The 22621-nt window shown below is 36.8% G+C and overlaps 1 protein-coding gene across 4 annotated transcripts in view; it reads left to right on the plus strand.

Moving 5' to 3' along the window:
- NEBL (nebulette) overlaps nucleotides 1-22621 on the plus strand; it is a 258828-nt gene that overhangs the window by 221808 nt on the left and 14399 nt on the right. Inside the window, exons 21-24 of one of the 4 annotated variants that reach the window (XM_040547655.1) lie at nucleotides 1370-1474; nucleotides 2630-2801; nucleotides 6711-6803; nucleotides 7782-7910. In XM_040547655.1, coding sequence (XP_040403589.1) covers nucleotides 1370-1474; nucleotides 2630-2801; nucleotides 6711-6803; nucleotides 7782-7910 — 499 coding nt within the window. The remainder of the gene's footprint in view (nucleotides 1-1369; nucleotides 1475-2629; nucleotides 2802-6710; nucleotides 6804-7781; nucleotides 7911-22621) is intronic. The other 3 variants (XM_040547657.1, XM_040547656.1, XM_040547658.1) reach the window with 3 other exon arrangements.

Genomic DNA, 22621 nt, shown 5'->3' on the forward strand with positions numbered 1-22621 from the left:
TCAAGATTTACAGGAATAAATACTCACCTATGTTAATGACCAGTAGCTGAAAAAAATAAACTATGTTGGCTGTAATTGTTCTGTCCAGAGAATGCTGTACAAAGCATTCAAAAACTGCATATATTTACTGAGAAAATTAATTGTTTAATTACGGCTTTTAAGAATGTGCAGTACTATGTATATCTGTTTCTCCGTGCATTACTCCAAGGCTCATATTTTCAAAGGTGTGCTGTGCTTAGCTGATATGTAATTTTAAGGGGGGAGTTAGGCAATCTGAATTTTTTTTTTTATGAGGATCTGGTACCAATGTACTCACTAATATATTCATTAAATTTTGAAAATTTACTTGGTTTTTCTCATAACAAATGCGCATTGAAATAGATTTGCACAACTGATTTCAGGAGTAATAGTTTGACTGTGAATGTGTATGTAAATCTAAAATATTTACTAACGTTCAATACACAGGTTACAAGTACAAAGTAGGAGCTAAAAGAGACTGTTAATTAAACAATGACACAAAAAGACAATGAAGTTTATACTGTAAGATTCACACTGAGCCAGAAGAAAATGCAAAGGTGTATTCTTCTGAGCAAGTAGAACCAACTACTTTTTATGGTTTACAAATTTAAGTCGTCCCTCCCCCCCCCAGTAATTAACCTTGCTTCTATACTTCTAGTACAAGTCTGTAAAATGCCACAGAAGAAGCTAATTAAGAGAAATGTGACATAGGAGGTTTTGTACTTACTGCTGCACAAAACAGAGTCCAAATATTCTCATTGAAAACAATATAGCACATTCAGATTTGTCCCAGACGTTGTTTTTGTGCTACTAGCAAAAGCCAGCTTCCAAACAGAAATAAGAAGGCTGCCAAAGCAGTACCCTGCTCATAACAGTTGAATTCCCTAGGGTCCTAGGGGTTCTTACGCTAATCCCAACCTGGAAGCAGACTGAGGACAGAATCTGTGTCTGTCTGTGTTGTCATCAGCCACAAAAATATGTTTTAAAGATGTCCAAGAGAAGTCACAGTGGTATTTTATTATTATGTTGACCCTAACTAATAACCAGTTAATTGTTGATAAATGAGTTATTTCACTTACCAGCCTTAAAACAGTCAAGTGTTTCAGCTTTCGGGTAACGATGATTTTTTTGACTGATTGATGGAATAAACATGTCCTTTGGCCTTATCAATACAGTAGCCCATCTGTATCGTCCCTCTGAAATAAGGTCACTAGAAAATGAGTGTAAAGAAAGAAAACAGAAGAATTCTGGGCATTATGATTTGGAAAAGATGCTTTTGCATAGTGTGGTTCTCACCATACCTTCTACTGTAAACAAAACCTTCATGTATGCTGTTGTTGCTGTTTTGCAGGTGAAGTACAGCAGTGATCAGAGGCAGATGAAAGGTAGACGTAGTGTGATTCTAGACACACCTGAGCTAAGGCATGTCAAAGAAACACAAAACAACATCTCAATGGTAGGGTACCTTCTTCTTATAACTAGAATATATATACTAAGGAATGGCACGACTTCCACTGGATTTTGCCTTCCATTAATATAGGTAACTAATGAAACTCTCTGCTCAAGTATGGAAAGAATATTTTCTTCTTATGCCTGTTGAGGGAGTGTTTGCTAACTGCATATGACTGTAATGAACATTTTCAAAATACTAATAAACAGTTTTCTAACAGTTAAATGTCTGTTCTGTTGTTGTTGTTGTTGTTTTTGTTTCTTTAAAAAACAAACTCATTTGAGCATCACACAGTTTGACTGGATTAGGTGACACACTTCACCATGTGCCTGTGCACGTTCCTAGTTTCTGCGTGACTTTTGTTCTTGGAATGAGTTTTGTGTGCATCTGCTTGTGTGAGAATGTTTGTCAATTTTAAATCTTTGATGATTAAGACTAAAAAAGTAAATATGCATAATTGGGGGTACTACCTTTATAACTCTTACTAATACTGGTTTTGTTCCAACACTTGGTTATATAACACTATACCCTAACGTCTTTGTTTTTCTTTTTTTTTCTTTCTTTCTTTTTATTTTTTGAAAGCAGGCTGCTTAGAATAAGTGCAATTTTTATTCCTAAAAACCTTTGTTTAAAGCCAACTGGCATATGATAAAATAAAAGGACAAAAAAGTACCTGAGTACCTTTTTTATGAATCTGTGCATAGCATCAAAATTTGCAGTGAATGAAAATACTTGAGTTCTTAAGAACTATACTGCTGGAACATTTTTACTGACAGATGTAGTTGTCTACATCACCAGAGAGATGTCCTATCTCAGAGAAGGGGATGGATCAGATGACCTCCTGAGGGCTTTTCCTGTTATACTCAATGATTTATGTTACTGTAAGATGATACTTTGCTCCTTGAGTAAATGTCTAATTCAGTGGCAATGTAAAACAAATGCAAAAATGATAATAAAATATCAAGAAATCAGGTCAGGGAGACAAGCTGGATGGCCTGCTGAGTCTCTTCTACCTCATATCCTGTATAGCAATTCTATTATGGTGCAAAACCCAAAGAATATAAGTGCTTAAAGCAAACAGTTATGCATTCTTGCACAGACTAACCATTTGCTGTCAATTGCAGCCTGGGGAATAATGTAATTCTTATTTTATTTTCCTAGGTAAAATACCATGAAGATTTTGAGAAGACAAAAGGCAGAGGCTTCACCCCAGTGGTAGATGATCCTGTAACAGAGCGGGTGCGGAAAAACACCCAAGTTGTGAGTGATGCAGCATATAAGGGTGTGCACCCACATATAGTTGAAATGGATAGAAGACCTGGAATAATTGTTGGTAAGTTGTTAAATAATGTTGCTATCCGAAACACTGTGGGAAAGCCTTCACTACTGTTCTCCATTATATCCAAGAAAAAAATACTCCCAAATTTCATTTTCACTCTTTTATCAGTGTGAAACTTGTATTGAACTACTGGTTCAATGCCAGCTTCTAGGGAAGTAGATGGGAATGAATGGGAATGAATGATAGGTATACTTTGATCTATTTATTTATTTATTTATTTTGCGTGTGAAATATGGATATTCATTACTGTTGCTTTACTTTTCAACAGTGACTTTTCAATAAAAGTCAAGATATCTGCTTTGATCTTTATTTTGTGTAGAAGAGAGATTGTTAAATTGGTGGTTCTGCAAGGTCTTGATGTTGCAGACCAGTTCGGATTTCCCCCTACACTGGTCAGCTATTTCTCTAGAGCTATACATGGCCCATGTACCTCGTGTTTTGGAATTACATACAGCTTTCAAAGTAGCACAAGACGTAACTCATCAATAACTTGATAGATCTCTGGTGAGCCAAACACCATAGCATTCAGAAGTGATGCTCTAAAAGATGATCCAAGATAAGACCAGATGTATGAAGCTAGAATACAGACTACTTTTGTATTAGGAGACAAATAATTGTGGGAAGGTGTCATCTGAGGTATTCATAACAAACAATAGTTCAAAATGAAAATGCATATTTGAATTCTTTTAAAAGTAAGCAAGCCTGCTATGGTGAATGAAATGTCAACCTAACATTTATTTTTACACATTTTTCTTTTGGTGTGTTTTTCTGTGCTTTACAACAGTATTGACAACTGAGTGTCTGCACAGGGAAAATCATCCTGAAGTAGCACTCTAAAATCCTTCATACGTAATAACAACGATTGACTTTAAGTCTACCTCTCAGAAAGTAACAGAAACTACAGGTGAAATAGAGTAATTGGTAGGTCATACAGTCCATCCTCCTGCCTAAAATAAGGTTAACTATCTGTTCTAATTCCTGATGGATACTTCTTCAGCTTTTTCCTTAAAGTCTCAAAACGAGTTTCCACTATTTTGAGAAGTGTATTTCTTTCCTGTTGTATGGCCACTTTTATATGCCTGTAGCTCCAGCCTTCCATCAGAGGGAATTTTTCAAAAGTAGGGGTTTAGAGAGCCCTGTCCAGGGAAGCTACTGATGTTTTTAAGACCATGCAAATCTTAGAGGTCCACATACTCTGGATCTAGGGCAACACTTTGTTCAGTTAAATCATTGTCTGTACAGACCCAAGCACTGGATCAAATGTGTCACTTCCATAGCTAGAGGTGGTACAGCCAAAGAAAAGCTCCTGTAAAATTGCACTTTAATGTACAGTTTGGTGCATGCTTCAAACTCCCTAGACTATGCTGCACTGCATTTGTACAGTAGCCCTAGGTGGAAATCATGAGTGCAGCCCTGTTTTCAATAACTGAAGGCTTGCTAGTTCAAACTGATTAGGATTAAGAACTTCCCTGAGAAATTCTTGAGCTATGTGACTGAAATATTACTATTTTTTAGTACTCTGTATCAACTAAAGAGTATCAAAACACAGAGAAATTCTTAGTTCCCTGTACCCGCCAAACAGCAAAAATAGTGCAATTATTTAAAGGAAATAGGCCATGACAAACCTGAGAGCCTAATATCCAGTGATAGTTTACCTAATGCTTTTTCAGAGTGAACAGCAGTTATAATATCTTCTCGTTTAAAAAGAAGCAGTGAGCTCCCTGTTCATGGAATTTCCTTGGCAGCCGGAAAAAAACAACTGCTCACTGAAAAAAAACCAACAACTATGACTCTCTTGATTTTTTTCTTAGGTGATAAAAGTTCATCCAGTTAGGAGAAGTATTTCTGTGTTAGAATCCATCTGGCTATTCTTTTAAAGTATTATCAGTGACGCTGTAACAACTTTTTTCAAATGCTTGATTTGCTTGATTGTTAAAATTAATGTTTGTGCTCTGGAAAATACGCACTAGTTTTAACCATGCTAAAGCCATTCTAAAGTCATCAAGATATATTAATCTATCTGAGCTTTGAATCTGTGACAAAAGAGGCTTCATGATTTTCATGTGAGTTTAAGGATATTTTAAACTGGCATAAGTTACCAGGATGTTAAAACTGATAAGTTCTATAAATTACCAAGGTTCTGATTTTATCTATGTTATTTCAGATTTACAAAGACAGATAAAATCAACGGCTGCTGCACTGATGCTGCCGTGATGTCATACTTATTAAGCTTTTACTTACCAAGACATGATCAAACAGGAAAAGCTTTGCACTCACCAGTTCCTCCCACCCCTCTTGCGCCTGTCAGAGCATAATTTATCATCATTAGGACTAACACATAGTTTATCAAAAGATTGTACATTGGCTTTTATTCATCTTGTCAAGACAGAGTTAGCACTATGCTTCACCTTGCAGGAGTTGCAATAGATAACACATAATGCTCATACATTGAATCTGCTCTAAAGCCATGGGATTTATTTCCTCTGACTGTTCCTTCCATTGCCTCTAAGATATTAATCATTTGAAACACGACATATTTGGGGTCCCCATAGTCCTGCTTTACCTACCAACCCATTATTTAGCTTTGTACCACTCAAACCAGCAAAAGGACCAAGCTGGGAAGACGATTATTTTTCACACTTCCATTGCATTGAGTAAATCTTGAAGACAGGTATGCCTGAGATGCAAACCAATAATAAAAAGGTGTGATTTGATTTATTTATGCTTTAATTGATTGCACTTTACATCAAGATTTTATTTTAAACTTGTTTCGAGTGATTAAATGATTATTATATTTTTAGGCAGAGCGGTTATGAATTGTGTATATTACAGATTGTATTGAGTAGATCAAAAAGTCACACTGTAGCTGATTATGCATTTGTTATAAGCTTCCTCTTAGCTTGTACAACACTAATTGTTTGTTAAAAGCTTATTAAAACCATAGTTGAATCTGTGTTCAACTTTATGCTGTGTTTATAAGTAGAGCTTGGATGTGAAATTATTTATTTCTTATGGACTCCATTTCTTTCAATATCCAGTTCAGGTGTGGATTCAAGATATGTTAATAATTTATTTGTGTGAATTAAAGCTGAAGGTCTTATAATTATGACTGTTATTGAATTGAATGAATTCGAAAAATGCTTTTCAATACTGAGATAGTGGATCAACATTAAGTCTGTGTCCCAGGAAACAGAGAATATTTGGAAGACAAAGAGAATTACTAGTTAAGATCAACAGTGGGCTTCATCTTACCCAACTATAGATGTCTAAAGTGTAGATTTCTACAGATGAATTTGTCACCTTGGTTCATTTCTTTTTTTGTATTGATAAGGAAAGACGAAACAACAACAACAACAAACCTTTTGAGCTTAAATGAATTGAGCAAATTTTAGATGTTTATTTTGGATGAGATGAACTATGCCCATAATTCTGCTTAGTCGGCTGACTTGATCTCTGCTGTATGCAAGAGGCCTTAGGCTTGTAGGTTTGTATTACAAATGTCAGTAGACATGGACGAAGGATGCTGTTAGTGGGCTGGGGAAATCACATAGCTCTGATGATTCTGGTTCTGCTGTGGAAAAGATTGCTAGTATGTGATATTTAACTTGTTTCCATTTATTTAGACCTAAGAAAATACTATAATCATCTTTAGAAAAGGAAAACAAACATTGAGGAAAAAAAGTCTCCTTAAAACAATGTCAGCACTTTAAAATGGATGCACCAAGTATTTTAAGATGGAAATTTATGTTTTGTAGTCCTTTCAGGTGAATATTTAGATCTTTTAGTTAATTTCTAGATGAAGGAAAGTAGTAAATTAGTCACTAATTGTTAAAACTCACTGCTTTCATACTTTTACTTCCTTTGTTGTTTGTTTGTCTTATAATTTCTATGCTTTGGGGAAAGATCTTAAAGTTTGGCGCACAGATCCTGGCTCCATCTTCGACATTGATCCTCTGGAGGACAATATTCAGTCTAGGAGTCTGCATATGCTTTCTGGTATTGCTTATATCCTGACTTTTCACCAAATCAGCTTTTTCTTTGTTTATGAACAAATTTGATACAGTAAATTTTCTGGTCAATATGCCAGCCATATATTTTATATGTATGTTTTGTTTTCATATATATGTATGTATACGACAGTTTTATAGCAGTGTTTTATAGGAACTCAAGCTGTTATCACGTGCAGATAAGAAATAGTGAAAGAAATCTTATGCTAAACAACAATTACTCATACCACTTAGAAATAGTCACTTAGAAAGCATTGACCTTCTTTGTCCTCATTATGAGTAGGATTTTAAAATAGCTAGACCTTACTAAAATTTCAGAGATATAGGTGACATATTTATGAAATTGATTTTTTTTCCTGTGCACATTTTGCTTATATGGCACATGATATTATGCCTTATGTTAGTGTTTACCATTCCAAGGATAATCATTTATTTTTGTTAATAATATAAGGATAGATGGAAAAGGAGGGAAGTTAATGTAATGATATGCAGCAATGTTTTGGCTCAACAAGATTTTTTCCCCCAGATGTATTTATTTTGAATGCTTAATTTTGCGTGTGTATTTTCTTTGGTACTGGAGGTGGAATCTTAAATATTATTTTGAATGTCCTACAGCAGTACTTCTACGTGCACTTGTATGCATGCTGAAAGAAAGGGACATTTTGATTTTCCACTGGAAATTTTCATATATGTCATCTTATCTCTCTCTCTGTCTCCCTTTTTTTTAATATCCTTCCATTTCTGCTATTCTTTTAAAGCAGAGAACAATCTTAGTTGTTTGATTTTGAAGCAACTTTCTGAACTAATAGCGTTCAAAAATGGATATAAAGTTGTGCATGATTCATTTTTCTCTAATTTAAACACTATCAGTGTATGAATATCAATGTTACTGGTTGTGATTTTTATTGTTTTGCTTTTCATTTCAGTCATATATTTACTGTGATTCTATTTCTTTCTACTTTTGTAGAAAGAGCAAGCCGTTACAGTAAGCAGTACTTGCATTCTACAAGTTTGGGAGATTATAAATCAGATGGTTCTGACACGAACCCTACCTTTTCATACTGCAGTGAGATAACAAGGCCATCTGACGAAGGAGGTAGCCCTTATTTCCACGTTTTTCACTAATAACACTATCAATGTACTGAGACCTCACAGGCCTGTATTAACTCAATACCCTTGTACAGTCACAAATCATTAGAAACTGTGTAAGCTATTGCACTGATTGATTAAGGAAGCAAAGCAAAATCTCCAGTTCACACAGTTTCTTGCATGACATTTTGCTTTATCATGTATTCTTTTTGCCCATTTTAGGAAGTGAGTGAGTCCAAAACCCCTACTAACTCTCATTTACAGTGCTTAAGTGAAGATGTATTGTGTTTTTGCAAAACTTGCATGAATTGGATTTTTTTTTTTTCCCTCTGGAAAGACACAATATAACTGAAAAAATACATCTCTAAACTGAAAAAAATAAATTTAACTTGTGCTTTTTAGTGAGCAAATCAACCATATAATAGCATTTTATTCACTTATGTACTACTTCCAATATCAAATTTTTCAGGTTTTTGTGGCTCTCCATTTCCATCCTAAAAGGAAAAGTATAACAATAGGAAAAACTGGCAACTTTCTCCCATATGAAAGTTTTCTTACACACTCAGCAGTTTGGGAGCAGAGTTAATATTCAGCAGGGAAGTTTATATAGTCTGATATTGCTTTGCATGTATTAATATTAGAATATTTTGGCAAACCTGCTTTCCCAGGTACAAAACCACATCTTGCATCTGTTGGATGCCATAGATTGACGGAATTTATGAAGATGACGGATTAGGGTCTAGTCATTCCAGTGGAATTACAGTGTGTACTAGACTTGACTGGTGAATTGTAAATGTTCAGAAACATTGCATTCTATGCAAGTATATATATTTTAAAAATAGTTGTGCAATTTCTACTTCTTGATTGTGGAAGAAGGTGCATTGAAAATCGTATTCAAAAGGTTACTATTTTTTCTCTTTAGAAGATGTTAAAGTTATTGCTACTATTTAGTTGTCTGGAATCCTTGAATTACCCATGCTTTAAGGCATCTCAGTTGTGGACCCCTGTTTAACTTCTCCCACCGGCCAGAGTAATATGTTGTTATAGTTGCTAGAGTATAGGGAGTCTACATTATGTTAGGTGCTGCGTAAATACATACAAGCAGTTCTGGTTAAGAACAGGTGAGTAAGAAAGTGTTCAGACTGAAGAACTGACTGAATGTATGAAGAAATACATGTCTTTGACAGAGGATCATTCCCTTATGTCTGTCAATCTTTATTTGATATTTTAACTTAATTCCCAACTCTTTTAATAGCTTATAGTAAACATGCTCATTTGCTGTTTTTTATGTCTCTTCCTGTGTTGGTGTGAAGTGGCCTTTGCAGTGCAGTGCATATTGTCCTAAATACCTATTCTGATCTTTTGGCTCTACTCCAACCATTTTAACATTGCTTTGTCAGCTTGATTTGATTGCTAACAGGTATTTTTATTACTTGCCATATCAAGAATAGGAAGCAGGCTTTATTTTTCTGGTTGTTTTGGCATTAACAAGATTTCTTTTTGTGTGTCTTTTAAAATCTGTTGTTATGGTGATGTGTTGAATAGATCCTTACCAGGATCAACATGTTTTAGCAAGACACTGTTTCTGCTTTTGAACCAGCTGGCTAGACAGGGTTTGAGTACTGGTAGACAATTCCCATTGTATGGGAGAAATAAATGTCAGAGCTAAGTAATTTGACATAATCTAAATGATTTACAAGAAAGTGCCATTTCTGTGAATGCATTCAGAATATAGTATCTTTGGTCAAAAATATCGATATTTTCATGGCAGCATTCTGTAAAAACTATCATTTATTATATTGCCACAAGGTCAGTTTGCCATTGAACTTTATACAGTCTCTCTAGATGAGAACCAAGTCTCCTTTGCTAAGATTTCATGGCTGTTTCTAACAGAGTTTGTACTTTTAGCTCTAGTAGCTTTTCTTACAGGAGATTGTTTGACCTGATGGAGCACCAACATGAAAGACAGTTGGACACCTGTAATCAATTTTGTAACCTCTATGTGTCTTCAGCCTTGCTTTCATAATCTTTTCTGTGTTTCTATGTTGTTCAATTGCCAGTTTATTCTGGATATGCAAGTCTTCACCAGTGCACTGCCGCTGCTGATGGAATCGTTCCTTAGCCACTCCTCCCAGCCCTTAGCTGGGTGCCTGGCTTCATACCAGATGTTAAAGGCTTATCTAGACCTAAATAACTCACTCTCTTGTCTTTGGTGCATTTCAGTTACAACATCATATAGGGGCTTCTAACATTGCTCACTAGAATTACTTCTTCCTATTTGTTTTCCTGACTGTTATTTTAGATTATGTAGTTAAGCTAAGTCAAGTGTTGTTCCCCTGGAGCTTTTCCTCCAAAATCTCCAAAATCTCTAGGTTTTTGCATGATGTAAGTTTGGGAAAATACTTGTTCATTTAGACTACTGCAGGTAAAGACAGATAGGAACCAATTGTTAATACTTTTCAGCAAGGCTGATGCAGGTGCTGAACTTTCCTTTTGATGTTCAATTTGAAATTACTTTTCAGCTTTTTCAGTCCTTTTTTTGCAACTCCTCTCTGTTAGTACCTTACAAGGTCAACTTTATTACTTCATGTTATCATTGAAATTTATGCCATTCTGGACAGAAGGTGTTGCACTAGAGCTTTCCTGTCTGCCTAAATGCTCTGTAATTAATTGCCACCCTAACAAAAATTTCCCTTTTTCCTGCAAGCCATTCTGTAGCACTTCTCAGAAACAGTTGGGTGCCGCATTAGTTCTTACAAAATTCTCAGCTGTTTTTCAAGTAGTTATTTTCAGCTTGCCTAAAGAGGAACAGAAGCTAATAATTTCTCTTTAAATCCTGTTTTTAACACTGGTGTTACAACTTGTCAGACATGCAGCTATTCTGTCAATTTTGGGAAGGTCTTTCAGATTATTTTAGTCAGAAGGAAAAGGAGATGTATGGATATGAGATTTATTTTTGTTTATGAAGACAGATTAGACAGTTCAATCTTTGCAGAACACTAGAGAAAAAAAAAAAAGCAGCTAGAGTCATAGAACCGTAGAATGGCTTGGGTTGGAAGGGACCTTAAAGATCACCTTGTTCCTAACCCCTGCCATGGGGGGTTGCCACCCACTTGACTAGGTTGCTCAAAGCCCCATCCACATGATCTTGAACACCTCCAGGGATGGGGCATCCACAGTTTCCCTGAGCAACCTGTTCCAGTGCCTCACCACCCTCGTAGTAAATAATTTCTTAATAATATCTAATGTAAATCTCCCATCTTTTAGTTTAATACTGTTCCCCCTTGTCCTATCATTATCTGCCTGAGTAAGAAGTTGCTCTCCATCTTTTTTATAAGCCCCCTTTAAGTAATGAAAAGCTGCAATGAAATCTCCCTAGTGCCTTTTCTTCTTTAGGCTGAACAGCCCCAGCTCTCTCAGCCTTTCTTCATAGGAGAGGCGCTCCAGCCCTCCGATCATCCTCGTTGCCCTCCTCTGGACTCATTCTAATACATCCATGTCCTTCTTGTGCTGGGGGCCCCAGAGCTGGATGCAGCACTCCCAGTGGGGCTTCACAAGGGCAAAGCAGAGGGTGACAATTACCTCCTTTGACCTGCTGACCACTCTGGGCTGCAAGCATGCACTGCCAGCTCTTGTCAATCTTTTCATCCACCAGAACCCCCAAGTCCATATGATTATGTATTTTTCGGTGTCAGAAGGGAACGTAGCTGTCACCTAATTGGACTCATATTCATAGTCTCTACAGTGTTTCTCAGACTGTGCAGAAGCATGCATTTCTAGAAAGATATCTTCTATTTTAAGGTCTGCAAATTAACAGTGAATCTACCATCTCCTGCTGGTAACTGCAGTAAGTGAGATTGGCATTTAGCTCACACCATCCATGGCTCATGACTATTTTGTTTAATTCCATTCCCCCAAAGGCAAGAGTAAAAAATCCCTGAAAGCAACACAAGTTTAAAACAATTTTGGAGATTTTTTTTAAAGGCTTTTTATTTTAGAACACTTTACATATATATTCTTAGTAGTTCCATCTCTGAAGACTGGGGCAGGGAAGGGACTGTTAACACATGAGTATTACATGTGGTAGGATGTAAGACATGGAAATGAATTTGTGGTATACATTCTAGTGCCAATCACAGAAACTGAGCTGATTTGCTCAAAGCTGTGTGTCCAGGTGTAGACAAAGGGTGGCAAGATAAAGTGAAGGCTGCAAGTAAACCTTTAAGATTAATTGTATTTTTCTTCAAGCCCATTATACACAGCAAGCAAAGAAGAAAAAAAAAAAACAAACCTGCAACCAGAATTATTTCTGGGTTGGTTTAGGATTAGTCAAGTTAGGTAGTCTGTTTTAGGATTAGTTAAGCAATTGAGTGCACAGAAATTTGTAATTAAGGGAGCTGATCTACATTATCTTGTGTTTACAGGGGTCACTGAGATACTACTGCAACAAATTCCAGACTTTGCCATGATGGCAGGGAAGTGACTGTGCACATTTGTGTATCACTACCACAAAGTTTCCTGATGTTTGACCAGATGATAACAGATGAGTCATGGCGCTGCTACTAGGGCTACCATTATTTTTGTCACTCCTGTTTTGTGCGTTCTTTCATTTATTTGGAGATGACGAATTCCTCTTAATGTTTTTGGAATGAGGAGATCCATGTGCACAGGAGGAACATCACTGTTATTTCATTTTTTTTCTCTCTCTCTCATTATGCAACAATTTGTGTGCACATTTTGTTTTCATTATACTTCAGTGAAAGTATTTTCCTTAAGGTTCCTCCTTTTGTTTTAGTTATCAAAGTCCATTTGTGCTGCTTTCTTTCCATCCTGTTTCAACTGCAGGATGTTTTCATTTCACTTTCCAATATTTTTCCTTCTCTCAGTTTTTATTTTAATTATCTTTCAATTTATTGTATTTCTTTGGGGCTTTCTGTTTAGCAGTCTCCTATTTTTCTTTGATTTAAATCAACAGGATTTTATTTAAATATTACCAAGTTTTGTTTTCAGTCTGAAGGTTTAAAATGGTCTCAGTGAACATCCTGCTATAGATGAATTAAACATTTTTTTTTCCCCTGATGTACCATTTTTTCATTTTTAGTTGAAACCTTTTGGCTTGCTTTTCTCCCCTTTTGTTTTTAGCTCTCCTTTTTTTTTTTTTCTTTTAAAAAAATATTTTATTTCCTTTTAATTTCTAGTTTAATTTGTATGCATTAGTATATGGTCATGATGTATATGTTTTTCCTTACTATATGTTTGGAATTTTTCAGTTTATTAAAGTGTCCCTTTACTCTTATTTCAAGTTGTATTTAGTCTGTAGATGGAAAAAAGTGAGGGGTGACTATCAGTTCCTTTCACTGACACGTTGTTACTCTGCTGGGAAAAAGCATGATTTCATCATCATATTATCTTAAAACCTATATAGAACTCAGTCTGCAGAAGTCAGCAGATAAGTTTACTGTATGCCAAAAAGCTCGCGTCATGTAGGAAACCTTTGTGGATGTTAGGAAAGAATGTTCAAGTGCCCTCTGCTGCATTTTAAAAATTAATGCGAAGATTCCATGTGTTCTGGAATCAGTGTGTTGCTGGTTGGCTACATGTCCATTATTTAGGTTTTCCTCCTTCAGACTAAACTGTTAAGATTCTGTTCCCCTGTCATCAGAAAAGTAATGAGAATTAACATAAAGAGGCCATGATCTGAGGTTTTAGGTCTTCTTTCCTTTATTCTGATGAAAGGGGTCAGCTGCTAACACTCAGGTCTTTTCCTCACTTTTCCTTTACCTGGGAAGCTTCCTCCTATTACACTGGTAATCCAAGTACAGAAATTTCAACAGAGCATAAAATTCCACTTATAACTTGATAGACTTTAAATTTTTGTTATCAACCTTAAAAGTAACCTGTAGGTTTTTAAGAGAAAACTGAAAATTAGTATTAGGTATTCCACTGATACTACATAATAATGGGTCAGATCCACAAAAAAGATTATTGCAATCAACCTTTGAGGAATAAGTATGGGAAATGGGCATGGTGGCAATTTGACTCCAAAGTATATAAAGACTGTAGAACAGTACTACAGTATTTTCCTGTGGCTTATAGGTACTTAAAGTCTTGAAGTCTTTATATAGCTTGAAATGGGAGTAAAGTCAATGAGAAACAGTAAGTCCTTTAATTTATCTCCCTAGTGGCATATCCCCCTTGTGTGATATGAGCCTTCTGAAGAAGAAAGGCTTCAGAGCAGCTGAGCCTGCTGCCCCCCCATTCCTCCTTTTCTTTGGACTCTAGGGGTTATCTTTCTCCTTTCCTCACTGAGGCAGGAAAATGCTGTAGGCCGTTAGAAGTACTATTGTTTGAACTGTAGTCTGAACACAGCCCTGCACCAAGCAAATTTTGATCAGTGCAAAATATAGTATATATTATTTTATGTCACTAACAACACTGCTGTCAGAATGACACTGACATTTTAAACACTGATTTCAAGAATGTCTTCTTCTCTAACCCTAGCACACACCATATCTGTGGCTCTGTTTCTAAAATGTTTGTTTGTAGGAGTTGCTTCAGGCTTTGACATCCACACATATAGGATCATAGAATCATATAGATTAAAAAAAATAAAATAAAAATAGGCAAGATCATCAACTCCAACCACATGTACCACAGAAACTCCTAGAGCAAGAAACTATGCTGTTACTTCTGCTCCTAGTTAGTCTGGTCGGAAGACAAACATTCTAATGAAGTTGAGCAAGAAGCCTCTGCATCTCACATGCCGAATTTGCAGAGATGCTCCCTTGTATGTGGTTAAAGATGTCTGCTTGTGTTTGGACTGTGGTATTATTCTTCTGTTGTGCCAATAGGTGGAAAAGGAAAGGAAACAGAATTTGGTTTCCTTTCATTGCTGTCTTCTTGCCACCTTTTTTTTATTAAAAAAAAAATATCCCCACAGTTATGAGGGTGGAAAATTCACCATTACTAAAAGACAAGCCAAAAAAAAAAAAAAAAAGGAAATAGTATGTGACTGTTTTTTATATTGTAATATAGAGGTCTGTCTTCCATCTCCAGGTGCAGGAATACAGGGCAGAAAGCCTTCACCCTTCTTCACATTCTTATTCAGATGCTGAACTCTGTCATTTTAGGAGGTCAAGCAGAATGACACAGCAGTTACATTTTCTTCTCTAGCAGACCAGGAAGAATGGTTCTTTTATGTTAGGAAGCTGAACTCTGTTTCCATAATGTTGTTTGCTAGAGTCTGGTAATCAAATATGGCATTTGGAGAGAGAGGAGTTGTAGATTTCACAGGAAGAACTAAAGCGGTTTGTGGGTTTCTTGTCCCCTTTCAAGTGTATCAGAAGGCTGAACACATCAAAACAGTACTGTGGACTCTCTCTTGGTGAAAGTCACATTGACACTTCTGTTATCCACCAGACTCTTAGATCTGTTTCTGAGTTTTTATTTTTATTTCAGACTAGGTGGTGCTTTGGCTTTGCCCCTTTTACATGCAAACACTCAGAGGTTTGCCAACCTGAAAGCTAATTTGTGGGAAAAAGTTTTTTTCCACACAACAGCATCATGGTAAAAATTTATGCTTTTTCATCTTGGTAATCATATTTCTGTTCTTAAGTGTGTAATGTTTTACAAGTGCTTGCAGTCGAATAACAAATACCTTTCCCATAAACCTATTGTAATATTTTTGAACTAAACTAAATATTTCTCTGTGTATGTAATATGGGCACAAGTGCATGCGTATCTGTTTGGTACCTATCAGATACCTTAAATTATTTAGCTTAATCAGTTTTCATTGTTACAGAGCTTACACTCCTTCAAAATAGGTGAATTTGGGTTTTCCATTCTCAAACAGATTTTCCTCTTTTTTTTCTTTTTTTTTTTTTTTCTTCATATAAATTTGCTTTAATCACATTGTACCCCAAAAGGATCAGGCAGCAAGACAGACCTTTCTCCCTTCTTAAAACTGCACCTTTCATTCTAGGAGGGTATGTTTTGGTCTTTTGGCTTCTGCCTTCTGCTTTGTAGTGATTCCTAATGTTCAAAAGGGGCATAATTTTTGTTTTGATTAAAAATAATGACATTACTGGCAGGGGAGTTTATGAAAACAGTGGGAGGTTTCCTGGTAGAAAGGTGATACTTTTCCACTTACAGATTTGAGGTAAGAAGGGAAATTAAATGCAAGGTCAGTTGTGAGAGTTCAGATTTCAGTAAGAAACAGGTTGAATGTGTTCTTTGTACATGTGTTAACTTCTAAATAAGTTTCTGTGAAAAGATTTCTGACAATGCTTAATATGTAATTCAGTCTCCTCTGAATAATCTATTTCAGCATTTTAAACCATGCAAGTCTAGGAATCCAGAATGGCAATAGGACCATATGTATGTATTACCTCAAGAATTATCAAATCTGTCTGTCCTAGTCTGGCCCATCAGACTCTTAGTGTCATCTGCTTTTACTGAGTGCTTTCTTATTGCAAAACATGAGAGAAAATAGTCCAGAAAAATATATTTCATTCTCTCCCAAAGAGTGAAAGAGCTATGAAGTATTTGTAAAACTGTTTTCTAATGTAAAACTCAACTTACGGAAGCTTCTTACGAAGCTGGTGAGTGGTCTGGAGAACAAGTGTTACGAGGAGCGGCTGAGGGAGCTGGGGTTGTTCAGTCTGGAGAAGAGGAGGCTCAGGGGCGACCTTATCACACTCTACAGGTACCTTAAAGGAGGCTGTAGCGAGGTAGGGGTTGGTCTATTCTCCCACGTGCCTGGTGACAGGACGAGGGGGAATGGGCTAAAGTTGCACCAGGGGAGGTTTAGGTTGGATATTAGGAAGAACTTCTTTACTGAAAGGGTTGTTAGGCATTGGAATAGGCTGCCCAGGGAAGTGGTTGAGTCACCATCCCTGGAGGTCTTCAAAAGACATTTAGATTTAGAGCTTAGTGATATGGTTTAGTGGAGGACTTGTTAGTGTTAGGTCAGAGGCTGGACTAGGTGATCTTGAAGGTCTCTTCCAACCTAGATGATCCTGTGATCCTGTGGAACTCAGTGAGGGCTAGATGTTATCTTCAGTTAAGTTTTGATTAAGATTTGATTTAGGGCTCTGGGTATAAAACTAAATACTCTACCTTGCTTGTAATATGTTAAGATATAAATTGTGATTCAGCTGAAAGCCAATTTTCATTTAGTGTGTGTTCACTGAAGATGAATTAATGTTCCAGGGAGAGCTTTACATTTTACACTTCCAAAATATTTTTGCTTGATTCCCTCTGCCTATCCTCGATTCTTGTGCTCCTCTCCCACATCTTTGAGATCTGACAGCACAAAAAGGCAATTTCCACACATTCAGTTTGGGGGATCCTTCTGTTTGCTCTGCCAGCCGTCTAAGTTTGATGTTCCCTTTTCCTTCAAACAGCTGGTGAGCAGAAGCTAGAAGGGCAATTTTGAAATGATTTAATAGTTGGAAGCGTTAATGGCTCCCTTGCCAAACACTTGTTTGCATTGTTTAGACTGGTGCCTTAGAGCAGCTTTTGATACACTTTGGAGGGTTTTATATCCAGCAGCCAATAAATATCATTAGTAAATTCATGTGCAGTCATGTACTAGATCCTGGCTGATGCTGTCCTTCCACCATTGCTCAGGTTGGTTATTCCCACTATGCAAATAAACCACTGCATAGAAATGAAAGCACAGCTTCCATAAGAGGAACTTGCAGGGTTCTTTCTTTAATGCAACTGGGCAACAGTTGATGTACAGTACATATGAGTTCAAATTGTAATTGAAGGTGTGTGGGTAATGCAACACGTTAACGTAATCTTCATTTTACCAACTCTTTCCATTTGCAAGGAAGCCTGAGCAAAAACCTGCCTATTCACAATTTAAGAAGGAATTGCAGCTTCCTGTGGTATGCTGTGGCCCCACTAGGACCTAGGATGCCTCAGGCTGGCTTTCAGACATTTTGTGCCTTCATAAATAAAAGAATGTGGTGCTGCCTGCAAGGAAAGGAAAGGCATATTGTACTCTGTTTTCTCAGCTGAGACACACTATGGTTCAGATGGAATGTCAGCCAAAAAAGTCAGCTTGTAAGAAGGTTTGTTTGTCAGTGACACCAAATCCTTGCCGCAATTTGCATTCAGAACTCCAGAGCAGGATGCCATGTGATTTTGTTATATCCCAGTTGTCACAGCAGTAGGAGAAATGGGGATACCTTTAAATACTGGTATACCACCTTTAAATACTGATACACCACTTGCTCATACATACGCAGGCTAAGCTCACTGGACTGTACAGCTACCATAGCAGACTAATTCCCAAATAATATTCCTAGCACTTTCTGCTGTAATCCATATAAAATGAACGGGGGCACTCCTTTTATATTTGAGCTGCTAGCACAGTTCCTGAAATTTAATAAAATGTAGAATGTATAAGTGAAAATATATGCAGTAGAGGTTGTAAAGGTAAGTTGAAGACCTTGTCTTTTTGTCAAAAAATCATTTTCACGATTCAGATAGGTAAATGGGTCTGTCAAAGCAAAACCAAGTAGCCAAGTCCCTCCCTTCTCCCCACAGCATCTAGTGTAAACTGTTTCAAAAATACAATTTATTCTCCTCTAGTCCCATTAATAATTATTTTGTCCTTGGAATATTTAATATATTAAACCTGGTTTAGTGACCAAAATGAATGAAAGTGAATAAATGAAATTTTAGGATTTAAAATGGGGGACAAATAGGACTCAATTTTTAAGGTTTAGAAGCCAAATAGGGTGGGTTTATTTTTAGTGTTGTAGTGAAACTGATCAACATGATCTGGAAGCAGGAAAAATTGTTTAATTTAGTTGAAGTGAATTATTGTAGCCACCCATAAAACTCTAAACATCAGATATGGAATTCTTACAGCTTTTAACTTATCCTGTGAACAATTGTACACAGAAGTTGGATGAAGACAGTAATTTTTGTCATTCATTCTGAATTCTAATTTTGCATTTGTTCACTTTTATTCTATTCCATTTTTTAGGAGAACGCACAGAAACATGTCAGTATAAGTGAACAGCCTCTTCCTATATTTTTAAAGGCTTGTAACCTTTTGAAATATTTTACTTCTTGGATTTCCTGGGTGATTCCTTACCACCCTGTTTTATAACAAATGCCATTAGCTGTTGTGTAGAAAACAGAAAAAAAAATCATGTTTTAACTGACTGCTATGGAATTACATTTATCAAATCTGTTATTCTGAGTGTTTACATTCTTGCAGTCTTAAGTGGCCATTCAAAAGCCGTTCTGAGAAAGGTGAGAGCCTTTCCCTTTTGTCAAAGCTGCCTTCTCTGCCAGGACAGAGTCAGCTTGTGCTCTTTGCACAGGCTGTGACGCAGTCACTCGCTGCTTAGCAGTCAGGCACATCCAGAGGCAGGGATTCTGGTTTGATTGGGATCTGGCTTCTCCTCCTGCATGTACATAATACTTTACAACTCTGTGATGCCTTACAACTGCAGGTAATATTAGTGATCACAGAGGCTTTTCACCTATCAGTCAGTGTCGTCCATTCCCTGTTCCTTGGTAGAAATGAAGCCCAAAGGAATGAAGCCAGAAGTACTTCCTGGCAAAATTCTTCCCTGTATTATCCTCTTCTGATGAATAGGATGGATATTCAGTTGACTGTCTTCTTTCTTTTAAAGCTAACAGTAGAAGACAGGATATCCTGTGTTCCTTTCATTTTTCTCTAGACTGACATTTGCATCCTGCTTGCTGACGTGACTTCTGGAGTCTGTGCTACCCGGGCTTGCCCTGAATATAGCCCTTTTGTGCAGTTCCTCTGAAGGGAATGAAAACCATATTACTGTTATTTAAAGGAAAAATGTTCATGAGAGACTGTTTATTTGCAATACAGAGATTTAGACCCCTTAGAGAGGCCAGAAGAAAGCTTCTGAAAGCCCCTCAGAAAGCAGATTGCACTGAGGGAGGATGTAATGAAATTGACTGATCCACCGTTCCTCGATATATGATCAGTTAAGGAGAAGGCCTTGGTGACCAGGCACATAGACCATGATGTACTAGAGAGGCAGTTTGCTATCCATCCTTCCATTGGGATATCTAGTACTTCCCAAATTTCCACTTCACCTGCTATTGGATGGATGATGGACCACTCATACAAGCAGCATGACAGTATTAATATTGTTGTCTGTTCATGAAAATCAGGAATTTTGTAATGGGCAATTTTTTTGTGAGCATATTTGTTGTCTGAAATAACTGACATATGAGATAGTCCCCCTCTAAAAGGAAATCAAATTACAAAATAAAATAGTGTTCCATGTGGCATAAACACATTAGCTGTGTGTTTTTGTCATTCCTTTCAAGAGTTCTTTGTTTCCTTTGACATATGCTAAATAGCTATGTGTGATCTGTCGTAATTTCATTCAAAATCCAATTTTAATTTCTTATAATGACTACTAAGAGTTATAATTGTATGATTCTGCATTCCCCACAATAATCTACTTCAGTTTACATGGTAGGTACATATTAATTATTGATAGCTTAATTATCGATAGCTGATAAAATGGTGTTATAAAATAATGGTGCATAAAACAGTCTATTTGTCTAATCATGACACTAATGAAGCTTAGTCTAAGACATTTTATCTTATCTATTGTAATATGTCTGAAAGTAGCCTTGAGAGTAGAGACACTGACTTTTTTGCCCCTTGAATATTTAGTGTTAGTTATTTTAAATATAAAATTGGTAATTTTATTGACTTTTTCCCCCAGAGTATTTTTTTCCCAAAGACTTGTAGATTGGATGGTTTATTTCTTATAGCTTTATAATTTAGGTTATAGAAACTTCCTAAGCCTGTAACATTCTCAATTTGCCACTGACTTCAAATAGTTCAGAGTTTCAATTCTAATGAGGTCAGTGAGCATGCCAGTTATTTATTAGCACCCTGTGTGAATTAGGCCATACTTTCAGGTTGTTATTTCAACAACCTAATTATATCTGGGCTTGATATTCCAATTTACTAAGTAATACTGACTCCTGTAATGGATAGTACGCAGACAAACTGCTGCTTCTGACAGAGCACCACTGAGAGCAGCAAGCCTGGTAGCTCAGACATCCGTGAAAGCAGTCTGACAAGTAAAGGGCAAGAAAAAGGGGAAAAAAAGGGAAAAAAAAAAAAAAGGAAAAGAAAAGAAATGAAGGGAAAGTTACTGTATGCACAAGAAAAAATGCCAAGATGCCTTACCATGTTGTTCTCTACTGTTCTAAAAACAGCACTGTTCTGTATCAGGTCTCACCATCTGCAGTCTTCAGGTTAGTGCTTTTTGTATGTTCATCCAGTCTGATATATTCCCAGTGAATTTAACTGCATTGTGCTACTCTTTCTGGCTACAAAATAATAAAACTCTATAAAAGATAAGAGTTAAAAAGTTAATGCTGAACAATTTAACTTTAGAGCTGCATAGGAATTTTTCAGTATTGTTCATCAGAAGATAGCAGTTTAACGCCAAACTTTTTCTTACAGTAATGACTCACTTGTGATTAATGTCCCAATGCCAAAAGATGGTCAATTAAGTTTTAAGATTGGTAGGTTTATAGCTTGACATTTTTAAAAACAAAGAATCGAGCTTTACATTGAAATGTTTCATTTGATGAGTAACATAAATTATAATAAACATTAAATTTGATCAAAATTAAATCTAGATCTTCTCGCATGAATCTCTGAGCTTTTTTTTTTTTTCTTTTAATCCCAGTTTGGGACAGGAGCATTTTTGGCAACCAGTTCTGCATCGGAAAATTATTCCTGAAACGTTCCTACTATTGTCTGCATCTAACATTGCTGTAATTTTCTGTTTTTTTTCCTCTATACTCCTCTGTGACTTTTTTTTTTTTTTTTTTTTTTTTTTTAAATTATGGCTCGTAGAGAATATGCCCTTCTTGCCCTGTACCATGCGAATGCTTCTGTACCTCATCTCATCCTCTTCACCCTCTGTAACCTCTCTGGAAGTCCTTGCACACTTACCAGTCTTTAAACTGCTGGCTCTATTAATGCACCTTTATAGCTCAGACCTCATTCTGTCTCATCAGGTTTCGACCTATTTCTTCAATATCTATTGTTAATGTCAAGCATCCAGCTCATGATGGCTACATCAGACTTAGTCAGACCTAAACTTCCATTATGTCTTTTTTTCAAATGCTGTGGTGGTCTGGTGTATGAGAAACCTCAATTATATGCTCATTGCAGTGGCATGCTGGCACACAGGAGAATTCTGCATTAGGTGGGATGCACTGTTTGAAGCTGTGACATCTGGAGGGGAAGTATCTGTGAAGCTCAGTTCTTTTGTGGCTTGAACTTGGAGCTTATATAGAAGAAGGGTACTTAGGGGCCTACCTTGGGACCACTGATCCAGCAGTTTGCTGCCTTCTGCTGCCTATGGCTTTAGGTGTTTGGTCCTGCCTCCTCCCTTGCACCGTGTGTCTTGGTCTGATCCCTTTCTGAACTAAAAATCCCTTGGTGAGCTGAGGCAGCTCACCAAAACAGCAGAAAATCAACCCAGCTGAGAGAAAGACAAAGGGTGGCAGGACTGTTAGATTGTCTCAGGCAGTTCTTGGAGCATCAACTTCAGATATGCTGCATGTGGGGATCAGGTGTGAGCAGCCTATAGCTGCCTTGGGGGGGGGGGGGTCACCTCATGCCTTCTGCTGAGTCCTTCCAGAACTCTTAATTTCAGCAAAGAATGATGT

This window comes from Cygnus olor, chromosome 2 (genome assembly GCF_009769625.2).
Source record: "Cygnus olor isolate bCygOlo1 chromosome 2, bCygOlo1.pri.v2, whole genome shotgun sequence".
Lineage (NCBI taxonomy): Eukaryota > Metazoa > Chordata > Aves > Anseriformes > Anatidae > Cygnus > Cygnus olor.